Source organism: Rhinatrema bivittatum, chromosome 4 (assembly GCF_901001135.1).
Source record: "Rhinatrema bivittatum chromosome 4, aRhiBiv1.1, whole genome shotgun sequence".
Classification (NCBI taxonomy): domain Eukaryota; kingdom Metazoa; phylum Chordata; class Amphibia; order Gymnophiona; family Rhinatrematidae; genus Rhinatrema; species Rhinatrema bivittatum.
Genome location: NC_042618.1, coordinates 304,538,959 through 304,551,761, shown reverse-complemented (window position 1 = coordinate 304,551,761; position 12,803 = coordinate 304,538,959). Strand labels below are relative to the sequence as shown.

The 12,803-nt window shown below is 41.9% G+C and overlaps 1 protein-coding gene across 1 annotated transcript in view; it reads right to left on the bottom strand.

The window, feature by feature from the left end:
* Nucleotides 1-12,803, bottom strand: part of DNAH9 (dynein axonemal heavy chain 9) — a 1,128,006-nt gene that overhangs the window by 748,837 nt on the left and 366,366 nt on the right. The window contains exons 34-35 of the mRNA XM_029600235.1: nt 10,516-10,624; nt 10,138-10,285 (exon numbers count right to left, since the gene is read on the bottom strand). Of these exons, the coding sequence (XP_029456095.1) occupies nt 10,138-10,285; nt 10,516-10,624 (257 nt within the window). The remainder of the gene's footprint in view (nt 1-10,137; nt 10,286-10,515; nt 10,625-12,803) is intronic.

Below are 12,803 nucleotides of genomic sequence, written 5' to 3'. Positions count from 1 at the left end.
AAGCTTCTCATTTTATTCACAAGCTTCCTGTGTGGGACCGTATCAAAAGCTTTGCTGAAATCCAAGTAGATGGACATCAAGCGCTCTTCCTCGATCCAATTCCCTAGTCACCCAATCAAAAAAAGTCAATCAGATATGTCTGACAGGACCTTTCCCTGGTGAATCCATGCTGCCTCTGGTCCAGCAATTCTTCTGACTGTAGATAGTTCACTATTCTTTCTTTCAGCAACGACTCCATTACTTTTCCCACCACCAAGGTGAGGCTAACCAGCCTGTAGTTTCCAGCCTCCTCTATGCTCCCACTCTTGTGAAGCAGGACTACCGCTCTTCTCCAATCACTTGGCACCACTCCCGTTTCTAGGGATCTATTGAACAGGTCATGCAGTGGACCAAACAGCTCATCTCTGAGCTCCATCAGCATCCTGGGATGAACCTCATCAGGCCCCATGGCTTTGTCCACTTTCAGTTTTCCTAGCTCTTCCCATACATTCTCTTCTGTAAATGGAGTTTCTTCTACTCCACTCCCCTCCAGTCTCTCGTTAACTAGCGATGGTCCTTCTCCAGGGTCCTCTTTAGTGAACACCGAACTGAAGTATTCGTTTAATATTTCTGCCATTTCTTCATCTCTCTCCACACATTGATCCTTTTCACCTTTCAATTTCTGATGTATCTGAAAAATGTTTTGTCACCTCGCTTTACCTCTGGCAATCCTTTCATCTGCTTGATGTTTTGCTTTCTTGATTACTTTCTTCATCTCCCTCAGTTCCACCAGATATTCTTCCTTGTGATCCTCCCTTTGGGATCCTTTATATTTCTTAAATGCTGTTCTTTTAGCTTTTATTTTTATCAGCCACCTCCTTTGAGAACTAGATAGGTTTCATTTTTCTCTTATTTTTCTTTACTTTTCCAACATATAGATTAGTTGCCTTGGTAATTGCTCCTTTTAGTTTGCCGCACTGTTCCACATCTCTCATTTTCTCCCAGCCTTCTAGTTCTTCCTCCAGGTACTTCCCCATTTCAACAAAGTCCGTGTTTTGAACTGCAAAACTCGGGTCTTTGCGTGACTTCTCCATATCCTATTTGTGATATGAAACCATACCATTTGATGATCACTGGTGCTGAGGTGGACTCCCACCCAGACCTTAGAGACATTATCTCCATTAGTGAGCACTAAATATAGTATAGCTCCCTCCCTCATGGGTTCCATTACCATTTGTTTGAACAGAGGCTCTTGCAGGGCATCCACTATCTCTCTACTACTATTAGATTCTGCAGAAGGGATTCTCTAGTCTACATCCGGCAGATTAAAATCTCCAACAATCACTACTTCTCCCTTCTTTCCCATCTTTTGGATGTCTTCAACCAGATCTCTCAAGTTCTTCCATTTGATTTGGAGGCCTGTAAACCACTCCAATAAAAATGGATGCCCCATCATCTTTTTTTAGGATGGCCCATAATGTTTCTTCTTTGCCCCATCTTCCTTGCAGCTCAGATGCTTGGATATTTTTTTGACATAAAGAGCCATGCCTCCCCCTTTTCTGTCCTTCCTTAACAAGTTATAGCCCAGTATGGCCGTATCCCAATCATGAGATTCCGTGAACCACGTCTCCATGACAGCAACAATGTCCAAGTCTGGCTCCACCATTAGGGCTTGCAGATCTGGGATTTTATTGCCCAAACTATGAGCATTTGTGCTCATAGCTTTCCAGCTTTTCTCGTTCAGGTTACTGCTTTTCTTGGACTCCTTTTGTGACTTATTTAGCTGACATTGCATTTGTAAATCCTTCTGCCACCCCCGGCATCTAGTTTAAATGCCTTATGACACAGGATTTGAATTTATCTCTTAGGATCCTTTTTCCTGCCACAGACAGATCTTTGACAAAGAGCTCTGCACTGTTCCATACATGGCCCCAGCCCCCAATGTATCCAAAACTTTGTTCCTTATACCAGGATTTGAGCCATACATTGAAGTTATCAATATGGCTTAGCCTCTCCTTCCCCTTTCCATGAACAGGTAACACTTCTGAAAAGGCAATGGTTGTTGTCATGTGACTAATCTGCTTTGCTAGAGACTGGAAATCTCTGTACCACTTGGATGCTGTTTCTAGCAAGGTCGTTGGTTCCCAGATAGATGAAATCAACTTTAGAGTCTTTGCTTTCCTCTTTGATTGCTTTGACTATCTGAGTAGCATTTCTGTCGGCCGATGTTAAATAGTTAACACTTGGTCAGGGATGTTCACTGGACACTGTAGCTGCCACTCTCTCTGGGCTAGTGCAAGGGTATTAGGTGCCCTAGGTAAAATGTACAACCTTGCACCATCACCACCACTACTTTCCCATGAACAATTAAAAACTATGCATTTATTTTAAAGTTTCTTATTGATCACTTCCCCAACCCCAAAAGCAAGATTTTATATGAAAAAGGGCATTCAAAGTAGAGTCTTCTGAGATAAAAATATCACTGCCAACATATATATTACATTTTCATGCACTGCTGTGGGGCCAACCAGAAAACCCTGCAAAAGATACATTTGGAACCAATATGGTATTAGTCTTATTGTAAAGCACAATGGATTTAGGCTTGGCCCTCAGATATCCATGAGTAAACTGAAAGCAGAGTTGCTTACCTGTAACAGGTGGCCTCTGAGGACAGTAAGATGTCAGTCCTCACCCATGGGTGACATTATCGGATGGAACTCGGCAAGGAAAACTAATGTCAAGGTTTCTAGAACTTTGACTGAGCCTCTCTGAGCTTATCAAAATTTAAAAAATTATGAAACACCAATAAAATATTTCAAAAGAGCAGACATCAAACAACATCCAAGAATTAAAACTAATAGGGATATTAAAAAAAAATCCCCTGCTCTCCATATCTGAGAACTTTTGATTTCCAGCCACCATGAGATTGTACTGGATTAGTGGGAAAGGTGGAGGGTAGTATGTACAAACTTTATCCTCTCTCATACACATGTTCTAACACACGTTCATTCTCTCTCTCTGACACATACATTCTAAGACACGTTTATTCTCATGCATATTCCCCTCACATGCGCATGCTCACTCACCCGCTCTTTCCCCTTCACACATAGGCACCTTCTCACACTCAGTGGCGCTCTCATGCTCAGTTGCTCTCTCGCCCTCACACACAAGCACTCTTTCACATTTAGTGGCTCTCTCTCTCCTTCCTGGGATTGGTCCCTTTTTCCTGGATAGACTTTATACCTTATATCTAATGTGGAGTTCCATGATGTTCACTTGCTAATCTGTGATTTACTAGCTGTGCTGCTGCAGCATGCCTTCAAGAGAGAAACAATGTGTGAAAAGCAAAAGAAGTGGCAATCCTCCCATCAAGATGAAATGTTATGGTTTCCCTGCCAAATCATCGGCTTCCTTCATTTTTCAGTGCTGTGAAACCAGAGCTGCTCATCCTGTTGCCATGACCAGCAAGCAGTTCTCTTTGAATCCAATGATTTGAATGAGACATTTTGGAATCTGATGAAGCATCAGAAGGGGACTTTTCCAGTATTGTAATAGGAGAGTGCAGAGAGCTCATGGACTAGCCTGCTGATGCCTAATGAGCAATGACTCACAGTTGCCACCCTCAGTTGCCAAGGGTATGCACAAAGAGAAATGTTGCCATGACATTGAGGGCAGGAAGAACATCCCTCGATCCAGTCCCTTCTTATCTTTCTGCTCAGCTGGATCCCAAAATGCACAAGTTCAACCTTTTTAGCCTCTAGTTGCCTGCATAAGCCTTCTCAATACCTCCTAGAGGAGATACCTGTAGAAAATGCTATCAGGCAGTTCCTTAGTGAGTCCACTCAAATGATGACCATAGAACCCTAGGCATATCAGGCACACAAATCCTCTTCTGGACAGACCTTGCAAAGGTTGCCCAGCATTTCCTTTCCGTTTCTCCCACCAGCATGCCTAGTGAGCATGCTTCCTATAGGGCAGGGGCATTGTGAGCACACATCATTCATGCCTATTTTTATTATGGTAAACTTTCAACTCCCGGATTTCCATGAATTTCAACATGAATAGACTGAACAGTAAATGCAAACCACACACCCATATTATTTTGGGATAATCTATTTCTCTACCATCTTGATTGTTTTTTTGAGGAGTATATAGCTAAATGGAGAGAATGGAGCTAAGAATGGCTTAGCTGTGCAGTTGAGAATTTGAATATCCCACTAAGTTCTGGAAGCCCTTGGACAGCCAATCATAGTCTATATATATTTTATACATTTATTTCCTTTTTTTTAACACATTAAAAAAAAAATAACTGGAAAAAAAAAAGGATTGGTTGGAAGTCTGCATGATGTCAGATATGCTTCCTGCTTCCAGTGATGAGTTCCAAAGGCTCTTTATAAAATTCTGGCATGGCCCATTGGAGGTAGAAACCCTGACTTCTCTTGTCCACCAAAGCAGGGGGATTTGCAGGGAATATCAGCCACTAGCTTTTTAGAACAGCTCTGACAAGGTAAAAGGCTCACAGGGACCAATCTGAAAAGGAATCCCAGCCCAGTTAGCCCTCCACAGGCATTCAGGGGTCAATTTTCCAGGTACAGTCTGGATCCATGGACGTTCCTGGAGAGTGTGCCTGAGAGATGAATGACTGGGCGGATATAGGCAGCCAGCTAATATGACCGAACCTGGAACTTTAGCTTTTTTTTGTATCTGAAACAAAGAGCTTACAACATTTAAAAATAACAGCATATCCCAAGTGGATGCCAATAGATCTCACCCATGTTTGGGAGATCATCCTATTGTCGTAAAATCTAAAATTACAAAGCTTCTAGAGGATCTTAAGGGGCTTTCAAAGTCCTGGTCATTTGCATTCCTCCCATATTTTTGGACCCCCTCCTCCCAACATATAAAATTCTGGAGCAAGGCCTATTAACTTCTTTGGATGCTACTACACAGAACAGATTCTGAGATGTGTACATCATATGTTGTAGTCTATTAAGGTCATCCAGGTTTCATACATATGTCATGTCAAGGTCCACTAAAGTGACAGGTTTTCAAGAAAATCAAATATACAAATTAAGAACATAAATGCCATGCCAGATCACACAAATGGTCCATCAGACACAGCATCCTGTCTTTGAAAAAGGACAATCCTGGTCACTTAGAAGTACTCAGAAGATCCATTCCTTGTTACGCCCAGAAAAGTTAGTGATTCTCATGTCTACCTAGCTAATAATTAACAGTTCTATCTTCCAGGAACTGGTCTAAACTTTTTCCAAATCCAGCTATACTAATCTTAACCACATCATCCAGCAAAAAATTCCAAAGCTTAATTTTGAGTTGACTAAACAAACACATACTATATATAATGTACTTAGGCACTGAATGTTGTCTCTGTTGGAGGTTCATGGTTTGCACATACATACCCCTACCAGTCCCCAACGAACAGACAGGATCATTTTTCAAAATGTGATGGGCCATTATTGCATGCATTAGTGCCTTATCACATGCGATAACGCCCTAACATATGCAATAACGAATGCATCGTGATGATAAAATTTAAATGAGGGAAAGGGAAGAGGTTTGGGTGGGCTTTAAAAAATTTGGGGCCTGGTTGCACTGCAGGTGATAATGTTTTACACATTATTTCCAGCACTACTGTGGGCAATAACTACACCTTTTGCAGGGGTGCTATGTGGGCGATAGTGTGTGCGGTGGCTGCAACCGCTGTGAGCAAAAATGCACCGCCACCATGCAGCTGGGTGCACACTATTGCCTTGCCCTTTTTCTGGCTATGGCTCTTCATTTCGCTATATTTATAGCGGAATGAAAAATCTAGGCCAGAGTCTGTTACCATGAAATGTTCAGAAGCTCAGTCTAGCTGATGGTGTGCCCATGTACACTCTTCCTCTCCCCAGCTACTAGCCACTAAATGATATATAGATAGTTAGAGATATACACATATAGAAATAGATAGATATACATATAAGGATACAGATGTATAGATATATTTTAAAAAGTCCTTCTGGGGGATCCAAGATGACAGCAGTGTGAATCCAGCTCTTACAGCTCTCCCCTATGTTTTTCCTTATTGTTAGTTTGTCAGTTGTACTATTTTTCCTACCTTGCATAGGGAAGAGGAGGAAAGCAATAGCCTAGAGCATGCCACCAAGGCATTGTCAGCTTCTAGTCCATTGACTCCTTCCTTGTGCGACTTCCAGCTCCCTGTGGTTGTAATGCCTTGACAGGACGACTCCTTGACTGGATTTGGCTTCATTTCGTCGCTGGAATTTGCTATATCTTCAAGTTCGGAAGGTCAGCCATTGGTGAGATATTCTGACCTCCTGAGTGCCATTGTGCAGATTGATGATACAAACCTGCAGGCATGTGGTGGAACAGTAGGGTCTTGAGATATTGCAGCAAATGTAGAAGAGGAACATGGCAAAATTTCAGAAGATTCATAGGTGGCTGTGTGGGCAGCAGCTCAGATAATAGGAAAAGCTGGTCCTTCATTCTCTGTTTCTAATTTGATTTCCTCAGGTATAACTTCTGTTTTTCCAGTGCCTTTTAAGCTTGTGAAATCTATTGCTTTGGATGAGCTTTGGAAAGCCATTTTAACTATGGAGAAACAACTATTAGGTCAAATTTCTCAGTTTGTTGGGCAAATTGATGAACTTTAATGTAAAGGAGAACTGTATAAGAATCAATATGCTTTATATTAAGCAAATGTGAAAACAGTGGAAGACTTGGGGAATAATATATAAAAAAAATCTGCAATTGAAAAAGAAGGTTGTAAACTTGGAAAACTGATACATAAGAAAACTTTGAGGTTTATAAGTTCTCTTCTAAGTCTCCAATGGATATATTTAAGAAATATTTGAAGGATTGTTTCTTAATCCCTGAGGAATCCATTCCACCTGTTTAGAGGATTTAGCAGTTCCTGTTTCCACATGGATTTTTCTTTACTAATTAAAAGGGACAATCAAGTATCATCTTATTCAAACTTGGTGGTCAATTTTTGCCTTAGAATTGGATGTCGAACTTGTCTTTCAGTCTTCTTTTAAGCACAAGGAGAAACTATTTTTTAACTAAAAGCTGAATTTTCCCAGATTCATCCAGATAGGCTCAGAAGAGGAGACAAGCATTTTTGCTTTTTAGGATAAAGGTCTTGTAAAATGGTACCTCTTTATTTGAAGTACCTATGTAAATGCCTTGTAAACTATCAGGGGGTAAGATATACATTGTTGTACTTCAGTAGCTTTCTATGTTTTACTTTGAAAAGCAGTCACCTCCCATTTTTCAGTTTTTAATTTTACAAAAAATTCAGAGAAATAATGAATTTGACTTTGATAATTTACTTTACTGCATACTGGTTTACAATAAACATCCTGTCTGGAAAAATCTGTAAGACATTTGTAATCCACACAAATCTGCTGACTTTTTTTTTTTTAGAGGGTTGAATTTTTTTGCAAACCACTATTCTGTACTGTGTCAGTTGCTGTGCTTTTTCCTTTATTCCTGGTTTCTTCCTTTTGACTTATATGCACTTGGATCCTCTAAATGTAAATTGTTGTACATTTAACCATTGTATTGCCTTATTTGTTTAAAATGTTTTATCCTGCTTAAGATGTGCTTTTCCATGCAAGATTATATTCTTGTATATATTTCAAATTAATAAACAGATTTAAACTAAACACCCTTCAGAACTCTGTTGTGGTCTCTTCCCCCCACCCACCAAATCCATTTAAACAAAAGCCTCACCAGACCTAGCGCTTACCCCCTTCACATATCAGTATCTTCCGGGTACAGATACAATCCCCAGTTGCTCCTGCCTGGCTATGCCAGCATTCCAAAATGGCCACTGGTCAAACCAAGGCCAGTTTCATTTTGTTGTGCAGCAATATACTGTAGTACAACAAAATGATGCTGGACTCAGGTTGAATGATGGCTATTTTTGAATATAGCAGCAGCCAGAAGTTTGCTCCTGACCCAGAAATCTTGCGAAGCCTGGATGAGGGTAAGGGCTGGGTTGGGGGGGAGGGGCACATAGGCTAGTAATGCCTGTAAGTGAGTTTGATGGGTAAGGGAAATGGGTACTTTTACTTTTGGCTTTCTGGAGGAGAAGGTCTGGTTTTTATCTTTTTCCTGTCTTTCATTTAAGCTGGAAGAGGGTCAGAGTGTGCTGTGGTCAGGCTGGTGAGAGGGACAGGAAGTACTGGATTCAGATTGGTGAGGAGGGTTGCAGAGTGTGCTAGGGTCGAGCCAGGGAGGGGAAGGGGGCCATAGTGTGCTGGGGCAGGGACTGCTGTGGATCAGAATATGGTGGGGTTGATATGGGGAGGGGAGGGATTAGAGTGTGCTAGGGTTGGTCTGGAGGAAAGGGGGAGAAGGGGGAGAAGGGAAGAATGTTCTGGGTCAAGCTGGGGGAGAGTGGGAGACAAAGTGTACCAGGGTTGGGCTAGAAGGGAGGGTCAGGATTGGGACTGTGAGGGAGTAGAAGGGAGGGTCAGGATTGGGCCTGTGTGGGAGATCCGAGGGTGGTGGTGGCATCAGGCCGGGGAAGAAGAATCAGAGTGTGGTGGGGTCAGGCCAGGGAATGGGGATCTGAATATGCGGGATCAGGCTGGGGAGGAGGGGGCTTAGAATGTGCAAGGATCAGGAGAGGGAAGGTAGTCAGTGTGCTACAGTTGGGCCTGTAAGAGTGATCAGAGTGTAATGGGATCAGGTTGGGGAGGATGCATCGGACTATGAGGTGGCCAGGCTGGAGAGGAGGTCAGTGTGTTAGAGTTGAGCTGGGGGAGGGGGACATATTGTGCTGTGGTTGAGCTGGAGAGAAGGGGGCAGAGAGAGTGTTGGGGCTGAGCTGAAGGGAAGGGCAGAGTGAATGTTTGGGTTGAGCTGTTGGGATACAGAGTGTGCTGGGGCTGGGCCTAGGCCATGGTGAGGCTTATGAGGAAAGTGAGTGTGCACTAAGGTTCAGGCTGAGGAGGGGAGGGGAGGGGAGGCTCAAAGTGTGTTGGGGTCAGGCTGGAGAGGGGGGGGGAAGTAGAGTATGCTGGGGGTTGGGCTGGAAGAGGGGAAAGGATTGCTAGAGTCAGGCCAGGAAACGGAGCACAGAATGTGCTGAGGTCAGGTTAGGGAATGGGGTCAAAGTGTGTTAATTCTGGGCCAGTGAGAAGGGAAGGTAGTGCTGAGGTTGGGCCTGTGAGAGGGATCAGTGTGTGTGCTGGGGCCAGGCTGGAGAGGGGATAAGAATGTGCTAAAGCTGAGTTCAGGAGAGGGGAGCAGAGCGTGTTGGGGTTGAGCTAGGAAAGGAGGTAGAGTGTACTGGGGTCAGGGCTGTTGGGGGGTGGGGAGGGGGGTAAAGTATACTAGGACTGGGCTGGTGCTAGGGTAGGGCCAATGAGGAAAGCAATTGTACATTAAGATTGGGCTGGGGAAGGTGGTTTGGAATGTGTTGGAGTCAAGCCATGGAGGGGAGGCTCATTATGTGCTGGGGTTAGGCCGGTGAAGGGAGAAGGGACTGCTGAGTTGGGGATGGGGGTCAGAGTGTGCTGTGTATGGGCTGAAGAAAATAGAAGGGAGTATAGGGACTGGAGAGGATAAGGACATGAATAGGGGCCTCCAGGGTATTTTAACAGGTTTCAGTTAGTATTTTCTTAAATTAGTTTTTCATCTTTTACCAGTTAGTTTCATGGTGTGTCCCTTTTCCTAATATATGAAAAAGTAAATAACTATTTCAACACTACCATTTATCTCTCAGTTATCTCTTCTTCATGAAGAGCCCAAACCTGGCAAGCATTTTTTCATCTGGGGGCCATTCCATAACCTTTACCTGTTTTGATACCATTTTCTGTATCTTTTCTAGTACAGTTCTGCATATATCTACTAGCACTATAATAAGTAGTGTGTAATAAAAAAATAAATCCTGACCCTTGCCATGGATCCAGACAACCTTTGAGAGTGGGAAATTCTAGTCCCAGTCCATTCCCAGCAAAACCCCAAGGCAGGAAAATCCCAGCTCTGTCCCCAGCTGGTCACAGAGAATCCACGACAGTGGTAGCTGATGCTACATTCTTTCAAATATTTTTACCCACAGTTCATAAGGAGAGCCAGCTATCCCAGACATAAAGGCTAAAGGTTATTCAAAGTAGTTCTCAGTACCTTGCTCTGAGTGTATCCAGGCAGAGTGGCAGGTACTTATCAAAAAGAATAGTCAGATTGGCTTTCTCTGACTGAATCTCCCTCTTATCAATCCAGCTGGTCACAGGGGGGTTCCAGCCCAAATCTGCTGGATTAATGTATAGAATCCCTATACAGAAAAGGAAAAATATATACATACATCCTTAGGCAAAGCACATGTCAAACATTAATTTCATCATAAGTAATGTATTATTTACTAAACATCTTCTTCTCTTTCTTATCTAAACTCTGAGCTAATTTACAAACAGGCTATCTGGCATGGCAGTGCAGAGAGAGTATCTGTGTGTTCACAACCACAGTTATTACTTACGTCTCTGTGTTACAACCAGAGTGCCTTACCTGCTCGGGACACTGTTGCTGGTGTGGCAGTGCGGAGGTGACTGATTTCAAACACCAGCCTCATTGTTGGATTGAGAGGGATCCTCTCATTGCTCGCCAATGTCAACACCTGCAAAGGGGAGAAATTTTACAGTCAATATAGGAGCCTGGATCCCAACCTATGTTCAGTATTGGGTCACATGGGACATGAGTCTAGGGACACAAATTTCAACTTAATCATTTATTTAAACAATGTATATTCCACTGATCCACCAATTTCAGATTACAAAGAACAGTTATTTATTTATTGAAAAACATGTTACCCACCCTTCCTGCGATCAGGGTGGGATACAATAAAAACACACAATAGGTAACACAAATTACATCACAATGAAGTTAAAATTAAATAAAAATACATTATAAATCAGATTACAAGCACAAAACAAATCAAATTAATACACTGAAATCAAACTTTTGCTGCATGATGAACCCTGGAGGTAATCATTAAGTGAGGTACATGCAGTCCTTCCTGCTTGATGGGGACGCCAGATGGACTACAGATTATCTATGTTTCAGAATGCTTTTTTTGAAGAGGTGCGTTTGAGTTCTTTTTTCTTTTTTTTTTTTTAAGAAGTTTCTTTCACAAAGGCATCTCATTTCTTTAGGTAAGGTGTTCCAAAGAAATGGGCCAGCTGAGAAAAAAAAGCATGCTCTCTTGTTTTCTCAAGGTGAGTTAGCTTTGGAGAGGGGATGTTGAGGAACGCTTGGCTTGCTGATTTAAGCAAACGGGAAGGAGCATGAATTTTTAATATAGGCGAAATCCAGGGAGAATGAATATTATGAATTGTAGAGTGTATTATCATGGGCAGTTTATATAGCATGATATTGGGAGACAATGTAAAGATTCAAGGACGGGGGTAATACGATCAAGGATAGGAGTTCTGGTTAAGAGTCTCGCTGCAGTATTCTGTATAATTTGTAATAAGCAAATGGCATATGCTGGGAGACCATTAAAAAGAGTTACAGTAACCTGTACAGGAGAATAATAGTGACTGCAAAACAGAGCGAAAATCTGAATGTTTAAGGAGTGGTTTAAGGTGTCAAAGTAGCCCTAGCTTGTGAAATGATGATTGACAGTTCTGATATGGTTACGCATGGAAAGAGAGGGGTCCAGCAGGATTTTCTTTTCATAATCAGAGCACTCCTCTTGAAAAAGAGGGAAACGTGATAACATTTCTGTTTTTGAGATATTAAGTACTAATTTGTTTTGGTGAAGCCATTTTTGAATGGTTGTGAGACAGCAAACGAGAAATGATTTAGTTAATGCCCATGTTTCTTTCAAGGGAAAAAAAAAGAATTGTATATCATCGGCGTAAAGTTTGTAGTGAACTCAAAGGTTGGCTAAAATGTGGCATAATGGTGTTAAATAAATAAAGCCACCGAAAGAGCGGAACCTTGTGGTACACTGAAACTGAGAGAGGTCCAAATGGAGGTATGGGATTCAATATGAACTTGTTGGACCCTATTAGTAAGGTACGAGGGAAACCAGAACAGAACAGAGCCAGTTAACCCAAGGCAGTGCAACCTAGAAAGCAGGATTTGGTGATCAAATCTGTCAAATGCAGAAGAGATGCAGAAGAGATGTCGAAGAGACATAGAAGAAAGGCTGTGCTCCGATCAAAACCCCATCTCATGTCAAAGCTCGAGAATAATATGTTTTCTGAAACCGAACTGGTATTGGTTAAGAATATTGTTGGAAACAAGAAAGTCACAGAGTTGTTGGATAGCTGCTTCTATGATTTGACAATAACTAGACAGAAGGGCTGAATCGGCAGATGGTTTTTTTTAATTATGGGCCAAATTGAGGCAAGTTTTAGAGAGTCTGTAAGAGAGCCGTATTTTAAAGAGAAATTGGTGAAATCAGTGATGAATGTCAGACAATTATTTTGAGTGCTGTATGACAAGGGTTAAGGGAATTAAAGGAAGAATTCATGTTATTGACTATCTGAGTGATATCTGATTCTGTGACAGGTTCAAAATGTTAGCAGATTAGGCCATTAATCAAATCATCAGCAATATTATTTATTATATTATTAAAAGTTTTATTCGCATTTGCAATCTTGTCGTTAAAATATAATCCAAATGTCTCCGCAATGTTCATTACAGGGAGTGTGGGTGATAGAGTGGAAGAGGTTGAGCAAGGGCTAATGATTGTCTTGACAGAGAGTATAATTCTCTTGGATTATTAAATACAGAAGCAAGCTTCATGTATATGTAAGCTTTTTTTGTTGCGTTGATGGCATCTTGAT